Below are 17512 nucleotides of genomic sequence, written 5' to 3'. Positions count from 1 at the left end.
GAAAAACTCTATATCTGCTGTTTACAAATGAGAAAAATGTGTAATTGACCTAAGTATTGAATTTTACTATTGATGCTTCTGACAATAATAAATACAGTATACAGAAAAGCATATTATTTCAAAATAGAATTCAATTATTCTGAAATGTAGACTAAATACACATTTATACATATTCATTTTGGGAGACACAAAAAAGAAACTTTACTCCCATTGCACATAAACCTTTAAATTTTAGCTTGTATTCCAAAGCCCAGACTTAAGGGATAGAGTTTACAGAACAATTCTGTAACAGTTACAATGCTGTTCACGCTGGGGGGGGATCTCACAATGACGTCACAAGCAGCCGGAACATGGTTCAGACTCATTGATGATGGCAGACGCTTGGATCATCTCTGAAAAATGTGTGTGTGAGCAAGTCTGCGTCTGTGAGCTCATAATGAGACATGCAGTCATAGAGGAGCGCTTCAGTATGACTAAAACGGTCCTGTTCGGGCACGTTGAACTTCAGTCAAAATAAACATTATTGGCACCTGGACATTCATCACTTGTGCGATTTCACTTGCCCTGGAACGTGTGTGGTTTTGCCCAAAACATTACATTGTTGGAGACCACAACATGGATTAGTGTCAGTAAGACCTTGAGTTATTTAAACCATTGCCTACTGGTTAGTTTTGGGATTTCCCCTTTTGTACAGATCTAAAACCTTTTGAACCGTAATCCTAGCCGTTTCTCCTGCCGCAGTGGCTGTCCAGTAGAGGGCCGCATCCTGATCGGAATTTGTTCCCATCTCTAAATGTCTAAATGTTTCCTTGTTCAAAATAAAGTGATTTATAATGATAATATTTGTTACACATTTGCAAATATGTAAACTTAACAAAAACATATCTGCTGAAAAAGGAACAGAAAACCAGGGTTGGTGAGATTCTTATCTAAAATCAGGTTATTAATAGCGAGGATGTTGGTTTCTGCTTGATCATGCGATGCTTTCAAGGAATTTGAACACCTCAAAGAATCCGCCCACTTGGGGTAAACGTGGCTTGTCTTCTTCTCCAAACGCATCCTTATTTGACACAATGAATTCATGCCAACCAACTGAGCATTAACAGCCGTCCCCACCTCCTCTGGGGATAAAGGTGTCAAACAATGTGAAGTAACTTCCGGTGTTCATGAAGTATGGATTGCCTGGACAAAGCATGTTGTCTTAGAGCTTAATTGTAGCACGCTCCTGCGGTGCATGCAACAGATTCATATATAAGTGTAACATCCTGTGGTGAGTAATAATTTTTCCAACTTTGTCTGGGAAGGGCACTGGGGCGTGTTCTCCTTTTTACATTCGAGTGGTTCTCTTAATATACAATCAAAAAAAGACAAGGCCTTAAGGAATTATTCACATAAATTTCGCATTTGTTATTTCGTCTGTTGAGCAGCATTTGTGACAATCTCTTGCAATCAAACGAAAACAGTGACCCCAGGCCGGAAACCTCCAGAAAGGTCACGCATAAAGCGTGTTGGAGTAAAGACGTTGATTTAAAAGCTTAAAAAACGCAGGACGCGAGGGTCTCGAATGCTAGCCCCGCCTTCGCGGTCTTCTGATTGGTTCACCGGTGTGACATTAATGAGATGCGCGTAAAAGTTGAAATTCGCCGCTCACGAAACAGATCCGACTAGCGCGCGTTTACATAGAAAAACAAATAAAGAAAAGTAACGCTTTTATACCCCTAATATTACTGTCAAGCACACTGTATACCATACACTACCTTTCTTGTCCTCTTTTGAGCTTTTAGCTGCTCCCTACGATTCTGCAAATGTAGTGTATTCCACAGAAATATTATTCATTTTTTGGACACATTATTCCATCAATATCACTGTGCAGTACATCCTCTATAGACCGCTAGATTCTCGGGTACTCTGACCACTTCCTGAAGCGGTACAGGATATACGCACAGCAGTAACAGTCACTTTTCTTATCAGCATAAAACTCTTTGCCCTCATCGGCAAACTCCAGAAAAAAGCAAGAATGAGCGGGTGAGGGGATGAATGAAAGGGGGGGGGGCGTGTATGTGCATTCAGGCATAAAGACAGTTGTCCATGTTGAATATCTAAGTGGAAATAGTAGTGAGATGTGTCAGAGGAGACCAAACGGACGACGTGTGGGGTAACACTCAGTTGTGGACTGTGTGCGAGCGAGCGTGCGTGTGTGCGCGCGTGTATGACCGAGTTCTGTCGTGCACTTAATTCATCTCAGAACCGTTTCATGTCTGATCTCAGTCCATCGTCACTACGGCATTCCCCTCGGGCGAGCTGAAATCTGATTCAACTTTAATGGCATACTTATATGTAAACTATGACTTTTCTAATCATATAAAAGAGATTTGCGCAGTGATGTCCAAATCACTGAGCTGTTTTACATTTGAGATGATGCGCTATAGGCCTACAGAAGTGTTGAATCGGATTTACAAAATCCCAAATTAGGAGCACAGGGGTCACGAGCCAAAAATTGTTGGCGGAAATAACAGAAAAAGCGGAGTTCTCCAGAAGAATAAGATACGTTTAGTGTGAGGGGGTGTGTAGATGTGTATTTTTTCTGAATGTGAATGACTCAGAGTGTGTGTCATATACCCGTATAAAAGAGGCTCGTTTCACTAGTCTAAATGTTAGTAGAGTGATAACACTAGTTTGTACACTGTATTTACAACTTGGGGTTATAGGATTACAATGAAACGTAAGTATTTAAATTTTTTCTTTAATTTATTTCACTTTTAGGCACAGAGACGTGATAGTGTGGGCACCCTCCAGTAGGGGGAGTCTTTGCATTTGAATGCATTTTGAAATGTCATGTAGGGATACGAATTAACCAACAAAGCAATTTCCTCTAGTTTATTGATATTTAATTAATTTAAAGTATGTGCATTTTAATTATTTTATAGGGGGTCGGTTTGGGTATGATATTGTTTTTGGTATTATTTAGGTACCATGTGACAAAACTGATTTAGATTTTGCGTTTTGTTTAAACTACATTTTGACCAGTGATTGAAAAATACTAGTCAAAAATCTATTTGTAAAAATAATTATTGATTATTGTGATTTATCCTTATAACCGAAGGCCTCAACCACCATAGGCAGGGTTCACCCACAAATTGAAAAATGAAAGTTCTGCAATAATTTATTCCTACATTCTTCAAAATATCTTTTTTTGTGTGGTCAATAGAACAAAGATATTTATACAGGTTTGAAACAACACATATCGTGATAGATATGTCATTTTTGGGTGGCGTATTCCTTTAACGTAAAAATTAGGACGTCACCCAATTTTGTTTTGGGGCTTTTCAACAGTTTATACTTAAATGATCAACAATCAAGGTCAAGGTTCTGCTCTCCTGATCACATCATCATCTGTGATTTCATAGGTAAACTTCCTCTTAAACTTAAATATCTAAAATATGAATCATGCAGTTAAGGTCAGGATTTCAGAAAGCAAACATAGCACGTGACCTGCTGTTCTTTGTTATAATGTTCGAAGCGATCTGTGTTATCGCAAGTGAAAAGATGCTATCAGTGTCATTTTCCACCAGAACTGATTTAAGGATGTTAGTCCGTGAGTCAACAGTCGGCCTCAAAACTAATCGAGTCAATTTGATCTTTCACTTCTCCTGCTTTTGATGGAGACCGTCACCGTGCCATCTAATTCACAAAGTTGGCACGCAATGGTAATCGCTGACCCTGACAATTTCTCCAGTTAGAAAGGTTCTAAGCATGTTAATTGCGCAAATAGCCATTAATTTCCTCCAAACGCTTATCACAGGGCTAAATCACTTATCACATATCTGCTAAATGTATTCATTTGAAGAGCTATAATGGTCAGACGAAGTTTGGCCATGGCTCATTTGAGTTTGCTGTGGCTAAAGACCCGAGTGAACATCAAACAGGCTGGACTAACAGAAAGACTTGTATTAGACTTATTTTTCCACGATTCATAAGAAATTCGTATTATTATGATCCCACAGTCAGGAATGCATTCCTGTTTCAGTTTCCCGATTACCTCTGAGCATTCCTGGACTTTTTCATTTGTGTATTTTGCAATAGGTGTAGTGTTACCAGTTTGGTGAGATGTCATGATCTCAGCTTAGCTCCTCATGTTGAATCCGCCTGTACATTTTGGCTTGACGGCACGACATCCGGAAATATGCTGACTCACATCCTTTCATCCGAATGCTGTAGCATCTCTTAATTTTGCTATTTTGAAGAGACATCTTTTTAGCATTACACATCCCGGTGTCAGTTACACATGTTTTACATGCCTTGGAAATTCTTGTGGGATGCTCAAAAATGTGTCCCATCCGGTGTAACCAATATACTCTGTGCAAATTGATTAAGATACATATGTCTACTATTAAGCGAAGCAACTGGTGAGAACACAAACCATGGCACCTGTAGTTGTGAATCAGACTGACATATGAGAGTCATCTTTCTTTCTTTTCTGCTGACAGTGTTTCCCGACACCACCTTTCCACTGATCTTCATCATGTCTTTGGTTGAGCTCTTGGGCTTCACTACAGCCCGTCCCGTTGCGCCTGCACAAGGAAGAGAAGGTCTAAAGACACTGCAGCATGATATGCGCCAGCTGTCGAAATTGTTAAATCGTGAAGTCGTAAGTTCGGATTCATTTTTCATATTGCTTTTTGAATGACATTTTTTACACGTTTATTTGCTTTATAAGTTTGGGAGTGAATGTCCCATGCAAGATGCAAGGTCTTTCAGCACGTTTGCTTAATACTGGAATTGACTTTTTTTCAGGATGTGTCAGAGATGATGCAAGACTTTGAACATGAACTCACTTCACTCCCCACGCTGAGCTACGGAGCAAAAGACCTAAACTCACTTGAGGTAGCACATCAGCATCTGTTTCTTACCTTGTTCAATAACTCTCATTTGACTTTAGTAAGAACCACTCAATTAGACCATAAGAGATTATCTGACTGAATGAAAAAACAGCACAGTGTAAAATGAAAAATCTATTTTTAATATGGGGCTATTTCTTTGTCCCACAGGTGAGCAGCACTTTATCAGAGCTGTACTCTGGTCTTAAATCCTTTCTGTTTCATCTTGACTGGCTGCAACATAAACAGGAACAATTAGAGACTGATTTTTCGAAGACGAAAAAGATTGCCTATCAGATAAAGAATATCAGCCTCAAGGTGCTCGGAGAGGTAAGAGCTATAGTTATTTCCTCCCATAGAAGAGAACTAAAATAGCTTGACTGTAAGGTAATCGTCAGAAGGAATATTACGGATGACAATAAAATAAATAAAGTATAATAAAAAGAAAAGCTTTGGTTAAACAAATCTTCTAAACTTCTTGTTACAGATTGGAACCGCACCTTCTGAGCCTATCTTCCCCACCCTGCCTCCTCTCGATTCATACTGGAATATGTACCAGGCCACTATGGAAATCCATAAGAAACTTTATTTATTTTGTGACTGGTACACTAGAGCTCTCGGATTTCTGAAGCATAGACGATAATGGCTCTCTTCACGTCACCGGTAGCCTTCCTCTCATCCCCATGGTGTCAGTAAAGGAACGATGCAGTAAACAGGCACAGTGGCCTTAAAGTTTCCCAGGAGTGGAATCTTCCAGGCGTCCCTAATTTCTGAACCATTCCATTTCAGTGTTTTTCCTTTACACTCATCGCCTCATAACTGTTCTCTTTCTTATTTCATTTTTAAGTTATGTATTTAATATTTAAGGTTATTTATTGAAGTTTTTTGTTTACATTATGTTTTGTGCATAGAGTGGATGAGTATTCCGTTGTTTGTGAAACCAACTGCAGGCAGTTGTTGACAATGACCACTAGATGTGGCTAAAACACGACGAAGTAGGCCTATGTTTAAATGTTGCAGTTCATGTCATGCAGTAATGTATTTCCATTGAACATCACTTCCCACAAAGTGACTAAATAATCAAACTGGCCACGTTTTTAACTTTGTTCAGACAACATTGAAAAAACATTTCGTCCAAAATTCCTCATCACAAAAACGGAGAGAACTTACACGCTTGTTTCGAACACCAGGGTCCTGATGAATAAAACATTACACGGTACGCAAAAAGTCAACTGTGGCCGTGCACACATTGGGGTTTATTTTCTAAAAATCCCTATATGTGCATGGAAAATGTGTAGGCCTGTGCACATTTGGTGTGCACAAAACGTTTATACATCAGGTCCCGGGCCTGTGATGCAAGATGCTGAAGAAATTAAGTGGTGTTAATATCAGGTAATCATTTGGAAAAATCATTCATTTGTAAGGAAACTATGTCAACCCAAGTCAAATGCACCATGATTTGCCTACGCAAGTCAAATGACGAGCATTTGATTATGTACTTGAGTCCCAGACAGTATTATTTGTTTGTTTTCCAACATTTTTGTACGCATAAAATATTTATTTTTGTATTTATTATTTGACCATTTAATTGTTTTGTCATATTGTTCTTTAAATAAAATTTTATATTAAACTCAATGCCAGTGACTATTTCCAATGTTCTGTGATCAATTGCATTTTCGTACGTTCCTGAAACAAACTTGAACCTCATAGATTTGTAATTCTTGCTATTCCAAATTTAACCGCCCCCATCTGGCTGAACATCTTCATGGCTGATTGAGCTCAAGTACATCCAGACAGTTATAAATGACAGGAGATAGTCAACCGTGAATATCAAAATCTTCAGCGTCGACTAATGCCAAAGTCTGCAGAATGAGGAAACGGGATATCCTATAGATTATGTCTCTCGACTCTATGTGTGTTTAAAAAATCTTGAAAGCCAGGGTAGACGTAGCTGGACATGACTTGGCAGTGTTAAGCAGAGGCAGAGATTTGCGATATAAGCTTTTCGTAAAGTCACCCCACAGCTGTTGAATCTGTCATGTTCAGTGAGAGAGAGGTTGAAAATGTAATCGATCATTACATATCTCAAAGCCCTGGTACACAAGCACAGTATAAAACCGAGCAGAGGGACACACAGTAACGACAGGTTGTCACACAAGATTACCAGGTAAATTATGACTTACTAAATTTGGAAACAAAGAGCTTAAGGTTCAAAATGTACAAATTGAACCCCGTAACATCCTGGGAGGGGTAATGAGAGCATACAGTGCAGAGAAGAGAGATGCAGTGGCATCAGGACTTCCACATGTGAATAAACCAACAGAGAAGACTGTAAGCTTAACCAGCTGAATTATAAATGTTTAACCTGAAGCTTTCATGGACCAGTGATCAATAGAAATCTGCATCTGTAAATTCCACAACAACGTTCAACGGCAGCAAATATGACAGTAAGTCTTTTTTTTCCATTCAAGGAAAATCCTTAATCCGAATATGTAATATAAAGTTACAAAGTTAAAAGTTTGTCTGTGATTGCTTGCGTAAGAGACCGGGGCTATATCACAGTTTTCTACTCCTCTATTTTTTGGGGAGATATGTTAAACATTTACACTGTTATTTGCCTACATAAAACACATTCAATATACATAGCTTTCTGTTACATAATGTATTGAACAGTCTAATATATACTTTCAGTCAATTTTGAACAGTTATAACAAGCATAAGAAATACAAAATATTTTTTTAATAAATGGTACCATTATTATAAAACCTACAACATAACCAGAAAACATCTTGAAAAAGTTTTTTGTCTTGCCATCATTATGTTGAATGTATGCTAGTTTGGTTTTATATAGCAAACATGTAATGATAGTTTAAGATTTTATCTTAGATACCAGTTCCCAATTTTAAACCAAGATACTGCGACACAGCCCTTGTGCTTTTGTCAACTTCCCCATCAAAAAAACGTGTTACATAATTCAACAATGTACAACATTTGTATCTAATCCCGAAGCGCCGCTGGTGCATCTTTCCGTGGGTCATCTGTTGCCCACAACTGATGCCCAACAGGTGTACCTTATCCCCTTATGCAACACCAACCCTCTATCATCATACAGAACTGCGTTTGGGACACAGCCATGCATTCATAAACTACCAAACAGCAAACTACTAGTCAAACATGCTAGAACATTCACTACGTGTTGTTTTATGCAAATTGTGCCTGACCCTCACATCTACCAGTTCCTAATACTTGATCTATTAATGAACAGAACACATAATCCTATGAGGCTTAGATGAGGCCATGTCCATTTCTGGTGTTCTGCTCCACAGCTGTCCAATGTGATGACGGACCGGCCAATTCTTAGAAGCTTTGATAGAAATCTGTCTTTCACAGTATAGCGTCCTTATAATAGTATGCATTGACAGCTCTAGCAATATATCAGTACTCCACCAGATCCACTGACATATGTATTTGCCTTCCACAAGAGATTTTATTATATTTGCTCCTTGTTGACTGCCAGGGAAACCAGGGAAACAAAGAAATGTATATGGGGGCCATGCTTAAATCAGATGGACTCATATGCTGAACCTACTAAAACGTGTTTTAATGAATGTGTGATGCATCAGAAGGGCTGGGAAGGTTACTTTTCAAACGTATTTCACGACGGATTACAAAATACATGCTTAAGAAGTCATCTATAACGTATTTCATTAGATTACACACATTTTGTAACTTAATCTACTTTAGAATACTTTGGAATACTAATAAAGTACATAAAACAAAGGGATCATCAAACAGAGGACTTGGCTTTCCTCTGCATATTATTTTTAAATGACTCGAACAAGAAACTCACAAACAACTATCAGCCTTTAATCAGGACAGTATACTAAATAATATCAGCATGAAATTTCTAGGAACCGCTGATCCATCATATTTTGTTAAAATAATTATTCACATTTTTCATATTCGGCAAGGCCTACATTTTTTTGAAGAGTTAGAGAATCACCAATTGCCGTTAAAGTTTATATTCATGTTTGAATGAAATAAAGTAATCACTTTAATCTAAAACACTTTTGGATGTAACTGTAATTTAAAAGTAACTGTAATGAATTTATTTATTGTAAATACATAACTAAGTTACATGTATTTAGTTACTCGCCAACCCCGTGCATCAATAAAGTCCTACCTCATTATTTTACATATGAAAACCAACTGAAGCCAAAAAAATAAATAAATCACAGAATTGAAACTGAATAACTGTGTGACAAGAGTCATGCAAATTCTCTCTCGGATTACATTAGGTGTTAATGTTTTGCACATCCTCTTGTAACCTTGATCTTGGATCCTGGTTTTGTGTGCAGACAGCTACAAGACTCTTGGATGAGTTGTGTCATCTTACGGCTCAGTCACTGGCTTCGCTGGACCCCACAGATCACTTCCAAATTATCAAAATTCTTGGAGAGGGCTCGTATGGCAAGGTCATGTTAGCTGTGCACAAGAAAAGAGGTACATTTTTGCTGTTTCTATACATTTGTTTTGTGTCATATTTATTAAATATAATAATGTTTCATTCTTTTGCATAAATCTCCAATTTGGAACATTGTCCAGGAACACCAATGGCGCTGAAATTCTTTCTGCGAGACTCCACGTGTCTCCTGTCATTTCTGCGAGAATATAATCTGTCTTTGGCATTCTGCACCCACCCATCGCTAACTTCAGCCCTGGGTATCGTGTTCTCCACTCCAACCCACTACGTGTTCGCACAACAACCTTGCATCTATGGCGATCTCTATGATGTCATCGTTCCTGAGGTTGGTAAAATAACCGTTTTGCATGTCGTTGCTAATCGTTGGCATATTTGGAATGAGGTTGCCAAACCACAAAAGCTACTTTTTAGAATTGTCCCGGTTTTATTAATACTAATGTTTTGATACGTATAATAAATAGTGAATTAACAAAACATTTAACCAGTTCACGGTATGGACACAAATTACTGAGCCTTTTTTTGTGTTTCACATAAGAAAGAGTCATGTTTAAAGGACATGAGGGTGATTATCTCATGACAGAATTCCCATCCCTTTAATCCTTTACAGTATGATTGGTGCATCCAATGAGTAAAACTTGATCTTCCCAAATGCAGGTCGGTATAAAGGAGAACCGTGTTCAAGGAGTAGCTTCACAGATCGGCGGCGCTCTCTCTCACCTCCACTCGCTCGGCTTCGTCCATCGCGATGTCAAACCCGAGAACATCTTCTTGTGTGACCGTGACTGTCGCTGGGTCAAGCTTGGTGATTTTGGCATGGTGAAGGCTGCGGGCACCAGGGTACCGTGTGTGTGGTACAGCTCTCCATACTGCACACCAGAGGCTGAAATAGCAAGAGTGAGGGAGGAGATCAAGGAAGGAGAAGTGGACAACAATGGGAACAAAGCGTGCACTGAAAAGACTCCGAGAATTTTGGTGTCTGTAGATGCCAGTACAGACATCTGGGCGTTGGGTATTTTGATCTATGCCATGTTGATGGGGAGCTCACCATGGGCAGAGACTGTTTCAGACAATAGTGCATATAGCAGTTATTTCCTGTGGAGCAAGTCGGTCACTTTGGTATCGGAAAAGAGTGGGTCACAACAGTTGCCATCGCAGTTTATGGCGTTCACTCCTCTCGCAGCCAGTCTTTTCAGGTCCCTGCTTCACCCGCAGCCCGGGTGTCGAGGAAGACCTGAGGAAATAGGAGCGTTCCTTGGAGGAGCTTGGCTTGTGGACAATGATGTCAGTGGGTGATCAAAAGAAGGTCCGAGATGAGACATTTTCGTATAATCATCTGGTTTTCACTCTAGGGTGTAAAGAATGGACAGTTTTGGTGTGAGGAGAAATGTCAACCCTGATATTTATATTCTATATAGGCCTTATTTGTTTCTGCCTAGCGGAGTATTTTTCCTAACAGATTACTGTAGCTCTCAGCTACTACATTTTATTAACGCAGAATTTATAACAAACAAAATAAAAGAGACAAAACATGACACAAAAGCAGCATCGCTGCATGCTCTCCAAAATAATGCACATCCTGCGTGAAGTCTTTTTACTTAAATGGTTAACTGTAAAATCTGAAATTGTGGGAATTGTGTATGGTATCATAAGTTTGAGTTATTTAGCTGAAATCACACTTTTTTATAGTTTATGCACAAGCAAGTTCCAGAATACTTCCATCTCCACTTCCTTAAAGAATTTAAAGTAGTAGTTCACCTTCAAACTTAAAATTCTGTCATCAATTACACGGCCTCTTGTCATTTCAAACCTGTATTCAACCTTTTCTAAGATATTTAGAAAAATGCTGGTAACAGAACAGCGCACAGCCCCCACATCACCCCCCCCCACCCGCCCCCGCCCCCCATTACTTCTATTGTAACCAATGCAAGTCAATGAGAGGCTGTTCACAACATTCTTCAAAATATATATAACAAAATCTTTGTGTTCTGCGTAAAAAAGAAAGTCATAGAGGTTTGAAAAGACAAAACGGTGATTAAACGATGACATCATTTTCATTTTGAAGGTGAACTACTCCTCTAAATAAACTGGTTTTAAATAAACTACTTTACTCTTTTCAAATAAGACTAGGTTGTGTTTTTTCTTAGTTCAATAAAGTTTATTTTGAAATACAAACATCGAATTTCATTTGTCAATTAAGTCGTTTTAATGTTGTCAGTTTTAAATGTTAAATTGTATTCCACAACTTCTGCTCATCAAACATTATCTTTACATAACACACTGCGTGTGACTAGACAAAGTGAATTCTGTGTTGTGAGAGCAAGTAAGGACATCTCTCAGATTTCACCAGAAGACATGCAGATACATTTAAACAGTCAGACACTGTGCGTCCCAGATCTCAAAATAAACCCCACACCATTAATAAAACACTTTCAGCCATCATCACCTCTGTCAGACGTGCACACATGTGTAATCACAAACACACGCACACAAACAAAGACACGGCCTTACCAAGACCATTTGACCTGAAGTTGTCTCAACCTTCTGCACTCGAACATGCAGCAATTCGTGAAACAGAACACACAGCGTGTGCTGTTACATGTAACAGATCGGCCTGTGGCTCAAGTTCAAGCATATAATTTCCTTCAACTGATATGTGAAAACATAACATTGTAAATTATCAAGTTAATATGACAACACGTGCTCGACAGTGAGAAACTGAGAAAATATACATTCCAATAAATGTTGCAGTAAGACATAATGGTAACACTTCACAATTAAGTTGTATTTAGTGAATTATTGTGTTGCCACTGAGTGACAACGATTAATAAATGCAAAAAAATATTGTTAGTTAATGTTAGTTCATGCATTTACTAACACAAATATATCAAACACATACAAAGAAATAATGTTACAATATTAAGAATCTGCATCAGAAACGGAATGCTCACAATCTACTGGGCTTTCAATCGCTAGTTATTTAAGCACCTTGTTAAGAGATCAACAGCTGAGCTCAGTTATTCATATGAAGACGACCCGAGATCACTTACCAGCTCTGCATTCCACCTGCCTGTATTTGACCTTTAATCTGATATTCTAAAATAAAATGCTGTCATCCTGTATATATTATTTAATGTGCTAATGTATACTGACGCTTGTGAATTTATCTGTAGATTGAAACGTGCAGAATGACATGCCAGGTTTACGCCACTAATATTTTGCTTCATTACTAGTTTGGACTGTGAAACCTTTAAATGCACCGGAGGCCAGCCGTTCTCAGTTGCGGCCCTGGGGACGCAAAGCACTTGACATTTTGGATGTCTCTCTCAAGCCTCATCTACACGTCAAAAGTGGGAGAGAATGCTAAACTCGACCGCACTAAGATTGATGATTCAGTTTATTGGCACATTGGCAGAAAGCTCTCAAAACAAGACAAAATGTGCAGTATTTTCTTCCCGAGGACATGAATCGTCATTTTCCTGTGCATTACTGTGCAGTGCTTTATAAATAGGTGACCTGACTTCTTAACGTAAACAAACTTTAATCAACAAGTGAACAGCTGCCCTCAAAACAAGCATCCTATTTATTACCCAAGAACATTTCATTGGGTCGTGTCAAAAACACATCCTTATTCAGTGTCCTAACCCGCAACCATCACAAGCGGGCGATGGGACATTTTGTCAAGTTCCTGGGTTCAATTTCTGTGGCCTCACGCTGAGACGTGTCCTCATTAAGAAATAGCAGGGACGTATGTTTAGCAGGTGCAATCAAGATAAGACCTGATCCGAAGACATGGTAGCATAGTGTGAAAAACCAAAATGTTAAGACATTCACAGAAAATCTTGCACTTCTCCATGCAATCATCACACAAAGCTATCCAATGACAGAGGCATTGCGGCGGGTCCAATTTGATGAGATCAGACATAAGGATGTATTACTGACACCTTTTTAACATTTAACAAGAGCACTCCGACACAAGCTCCAGAAATGCCTTTGGCTAATCCAGTGTGAAAATACAAGTGTCACATAGACATCAACACATTCAACAAATGCCAAAAATATTTCTTGAGGAAAATTGTAAGAAAATGCTATCCATTCAAATGCAGCCATAATCATCATCATGTTTGGATTTCAAAAGATGTATTTATGAAATGTAGTGTTATGCTTTTTATGAAGTTAAAATTTTCCAAAGTGAGTAAAAATACTTCTGTCCACCTCTGTGCAAATGTAGGGTAGGACAACACAATCTACAAACAATATTAGTTAGCTAGATGTCTCCTTTAGATTTATAATCACTTATGTGACTCAATCACAACCAAAATTCAAATATGCTAGCTATAACAACCAGAAACTATAATAGACATGTACCAGGTATTGAATTACATTTATAAAGGCAGGTATGGATGTCGCAGAAACTACTAGAGTAACAGAGACCTCTTCTGACCAGACTGAGAAATACAGGTGTAGAAAGTTCTCATGCTGACATCATAGGAAACTTGTTTTTGAAAGAACATAATGCAAACGCATCACGCTGCATTCATCTGACAATGGTAACTGGTTATTGCTTTGCTTAATTTGTTACTACAGTATACGTTATAACATTTGAGCACTTCAAAAAGTTGTAGAAACGTATTATCATTTTGGAATATTTTATTTCCGTTTGACACATAAATGACTACAGTATATTAGTCAATTAAATGACAGCATGAATGTGTAAGGAATATTTGGACATAGTCCCGGAAATTGAGCGATATTATTCCACTACATTGTGGTCTTTTTAATTATACTTACTGATATAACTTAATTTAAACTGTACAGATCTTATATATTCTTATGCTATGCAACATGTCAAGCTGTTCGCTGTACATTTTCAATCCATATCTGCAGTCTTTTTTAAACACCCAGGCACACACACATATTCCCTCCTCCGAAGACAAACACATGTTATGACAACAAAATGAACACATCCAACACTGAGGACAACTACAACCACTGAATCGGTAATCAAAAACATTATGGTAATGTTTCACATATATAACTTATATGGGATGTCCCTCTCTCTTATACAATCTTTTTCATGATTTATAATACCAACAGCCTGCTGTGCTGTGTTGTGCTTTGCTTGGCAGATGACAAAACTGAAAGCTTTACATACAGCTTGTCTTAAATTTTCTTCAGTTTCTTAAAATAGCAGTGGTTCTGATGAAGGAATACGAACAATAATGGAATTAGGAACAATGAAGCTGTCTCAGAACTGGACCCAGTTCCCAGACGAAGGTTCCTGGCATGGTGCTGAAGGAGGAACAGCACTGAAGAGCGAGAGAGAGAAAGAGAGAGAGAGAGAAAGAGAGAGAGAGAGAAAGAAAAAAAAATCTTACTATATGACTTTTTCAGATTAATTATTAAACATTTTTAGGAGCGATCTCACAATATTAGTCAGTTATAATGCTACCTTCCAGAGCTTGAGAAGTCACCCCAAAGGTCAGAACTGGGGTTCGACTGAAGGACTGTATTGGAATTACTGCTGTCCAGTTCTAATAAACATCCTAAGAGCACGAAAATAAAATATAAAATAGAGGTTATATATTAGTAACATTTCTAAAAATCATGAAAAAGTGCATTTAACAAATGGGTTTACAGTATCCCAGCAAAATGTGATATTACTACTACTCTGCTTACAAATACACACGTGTTATGTATATTGATTTTATATACAAGTAATAATGATCTACCTGTCTCTGCTCCTGCTGTGGGCTGTACTGTGTTGTGATTGGCGGAAGGGGGAGGGGCTATCTTTCCTCCTGGAGGAGGAGGGAGAAGCCCCAAGCCCCCTGAGCTCTGAGGGCGGGGCTTGTCCCGCTTTTTACCTTGCTAACAGAACAATTCACTAATTTCTATTGGGTTATTTATTATTTATTATCTGAAACAAACTGCAGGTAATATTGTTTTACCCCGATATTCAGTGTGATGGTCTGTCCCTCCTTGAAGCCAAGGTCCAGTTTGGGTCCAGTATCTACCGTCTGAGAATTTTTGCTCATTTCTTCCTCCTGTTTCACCCACCTTCCAGAAAGAAGGAAAAAGAATGAAGAGTTGAATATGAAGATTCAAAAGTTTAAATAACCGTGTAGGCTGGAAAAACGCATCCAACATAAGGCAAACAATAAATAATACACTTCCAAGACTCACTTGAAATGATCCTGCAAAGCGACATTGAAGTCAAAGGCATCCCCTCTGTCTCCAAATCCAACTCCAATGAATGCACTTCGACCTAAAACAAAGCAGTGTAAATAATGCGGTCAAAATCTCTTAACTGCAGTACAGATGTGAAGAACCTGTCTGCATGTCTTTTTTCTAATGAAAAAGTATATATGATCAGCTTTAAGATGCTACACTTACCATTGTCATCCTGTATTCGGAGAACGAAATACCGGCTGGAGTCGCCGACTGTCTCCACAGTGATTCCAGGGAATTCCTGAACCGGTGCTTGAGCAAACAGCTCACCTAAGAAGGAAAAATACACAATATTTTAATCCCTTACTTTCTAAAGTTCATGTATGGCACATATATGCTCTGGTGAGCGAACAATTTGATAGAAAAACAATATCAGTCTTCTTTAACATTTGTACACAATTATAAGTCCAAGAATCATACAATATTTTTTGGTGATAACCTGAGATTTTGTCCTCCAGTTTGATATAAACCAGTTTCCCCTTTGCTATAATGCGCATGCGGCCCGTCCAGTCTGGAGTATCCAGCTTCCAGTCAGCAGCCCTGAAAGTGAAAAACAGCAAATTTGAGGACCTTGAATTTTATATACATGATAATCTTAAAAACTAAATAAATATTCATATTACAATAAATTGAACAGTTATTTGTTCATTTTAATGTATTTGCTAGTGTTATTCTTGAGTGGCAGATTTTGAGATCCAAGCTTGCAGAGGTTACCTTATCTATTTTCAGTCTTGTTTTATATAATGAAGTAGGAGTATTATTGCAGTTTTCAAAAGGTATACAGCTGGGAATTTAGAGATGCAAGTCACTGTTGTAACAAGTGCTTTGAATTCTAATGTTTTCCATTACAAATACCATTTTGAACCATCAACATTCATCATTACAATTATTACACAATTCTTTATTGTAGTGTGTTTAATTTTGTTATACTGGTTCCCATCCATCAGATAACATCCCGCAAACCGAACCCAACACGGACAAAAGACCATTATCGTTCCCATGAAAACCAATACAATTCCCATGGTGACCAATAAATTCATTGGAATTGATGCAATTTTATTATTGTTCTTTTTATCAGTAATCTCTTTGCAGCATAACGATAAACCCGTTAGGAAAAGATTTATGACGTTATTTCAATACCATAATATACATACACACAAGGACTATCTGTGTTGTCAAAAATAATTCATATTTATTTTTAACATCAAGTCGTGGAGCTCGCAGTTAAACAGGCCAAGCGTCTGAGATCACCGGATGTTTTCCTATGATATCAGCATTTTGATGAACAAGTACACTGCATTGCAATCCTTGAAATTATTCTACGCGACAACAGAAGAATACTCGACAGTGTACAGTGTCGTTTTGTCTGTGTCAAATGTCATGACGTTTAAACATCGTTTATACAGCACAAGACACCTGCCATGGCCTCGGGCCCGCGCATCCTTTAATTCACCTGTATCCGCGATTCGACGCCCTCGGCGGGATGCGATAAACGTTGACATCTGGTTTTACGCACAAAATCGACTCGTATTCCCCCTCGGACGCCATCTTGAACCAATTTCAGTCGATGTGAGTAATATTTCTGTCTTCATCCAATTTGTTATTGCGGTCCAGCCGCTTCTACGGGCACCGGAGTGTCAGTAGCCTAACGTCACTGACGCATCGGACATGAGCTTGGAATCACGCGTCACGCGTTATCAGATCTGTGGAAGGATGGATCGACTCACGATTGTGGAAATCACGCCCAGGAAAGCCGTGCCATGGTGTTGGAATTAGCGGATATGTCATCTTTATTTAGAGACAGATACAAAAATACGTTTTATTTCACAGGGTAGCTTGTTTAATCCAATTTAATGTCGAAAAGCATTCGTGAGAAACCAGCGGAGATAAATGGATTAATTTGTGGTTTTCAACGTGAATTCGC

The 17512-nt window shown here is 38.4% G+C and overlaps 3 protein-coding genes across 3 annotated transcripts; 2 read left to right on the top strand and 1 right to left on the bottom strand.

Moving 5' to 3' along the window:
- The first annotated feature begins 4493 nt into the window (after positions 1 to 4493).
- On the top strand, positions 4494 to 6526 carry il11b (interleukin 11b). The gene is made up of 4 exons (XM_079484254.1): positions 4494 to 4648; positions 4795 to 4884; positions 5049 to 5207; positions 5365 to 6526. Exons 1-4 carry the CDS (start codon positions 4523 to 4525, stop codon positions 5518 to 5520), a joined length of 531 nt encoding a protein of 176 aa, XP_079340380.1. The 5' UTR covers positions 4494 to 4522; the 3' UTR covers positions 5521 to 6526.
- Positions 6527 to 6985: 459 nt separating this feature from the next.
- LOC306910489 (serine/threonine-protein kinase SBK1) lies at positions 6986 to 11530 on the top strand. Its single transcript, XM_079485066.1, has 4 exons — positions 6986 to 7324; positions 9236 to 9380; positions 9483 to 9685; positions 10015 to 11530. Exons 1-4 carry the CDS (start codon positions 7319 to 7321, stop codon positions 10651 to 10653), a joined length of 993 nt encoding a protein of 330 aa, XP_079341192.1. The 5' UTR covers positions 6986 to 7318; the 3' UTR covers positions 10654 to 11530.
- Positions 11531 to 13991: 2461 nt separating this feature from the next.
- On the bottom strand, positions 13992 to 17334 carry necap1 (NECAP endocytosis associated 1). The gene is made up of 8 exons (XM_079484295.1): positions 17042 to 17334; positions 16028 to 16128; positions 15754 to 15858; positions 15544 to 15625; positions 15309 to 15417; positions 15090 to 15228; positions 14810 to 14903; positions 13992 to 14666 (listed from the first exon to the last, which is right to left on the bottom strand). Exons 1-8 carry the CDS (start codon positions 17134 to 17136, stop codon positions 14606 to 14608), a joined length of 786 nt encoding a protein of 261 aa, XP_079340421.1. The 5' UTR covers positions 17137 to 17334; the 3' UTR covers positions 13992 to 14605.
- Between the last annotated feature and the right edge of the window lie 178 nt (positions 17335 to 17512).

This window comes from Barbatula barbatula (assembly GCF_947034865.1).
Source record: "Barbatula barbatula genome assembly, chromosome: 21".
In the NCBI taxonomy this organism is placed as follows: Eukaryota; Metazoa; Chordata; class Actinopteri; order Cypriniformes; family Nemacheilidae; genus Barbatula; species Barbatula barbatula.
This window is presented reverse-complemented; position numbering and strand designations above follow the sequence as displayed.

Coding starts and splice junctions, on each gene's coding strand:
- necap1 (XM_079484295.1), bottom strand. CDS start 17,136: ATGGCGTCCGAGGGGGAATACGAGTCGATTTTGTGCGTAAAACCAGAT. Junction 15,626..15,753: donor CCGAATACAGGATGACAATG/GTAAGTGTAGCA, acceptor GCTTTGTTTTAG/GTCGAAGTGCATTCATTGGA. Junction 15,418..15,543: donor GCTTTGCAGGATCATTTCAA/GTGAGTCTTGGA, acceptor TCTTTCTGGAAG/GTGGGTGAAACAGGAGGAAG.
- LOC306910489 (XM_079485066.1), top strand. Junction 9,381..9,482: donor AGCTGTGCACAAGAAAAGAG/GTACATTTTTGC, acceptor AACATTGTCCAG/GAACACCAATGGCGCTGAAA. Junction 9,686..10,014: donor ATGATGTCATCGTTCCTGAG/GTTGGTAAAATA, acceptor TCCCAAATGCAG/GTCGGTATAAAGGAGAACCG.
- il11b (XM_079484254.1), top strand. CDS start 4,523: ATGTCTTTGGTTGAGCTCTTGGGCTTCACTACAGCCCGTCCCGTTGCG. Junction 4,885..5,048: donor AAGACCTAAACTCACTTGAG/GTAGCACATCAG, acceptor TTTGTCCCACAG/GTGAGCAGCACTTTATCAGA. Junction 5,208..5,364: donor GCCTCAAGGTGCTCGGAGAG/GTAAGAGCTATA, acceptor TTCTTGTTACAG/ATTGGAACCGCACCTTCTGA.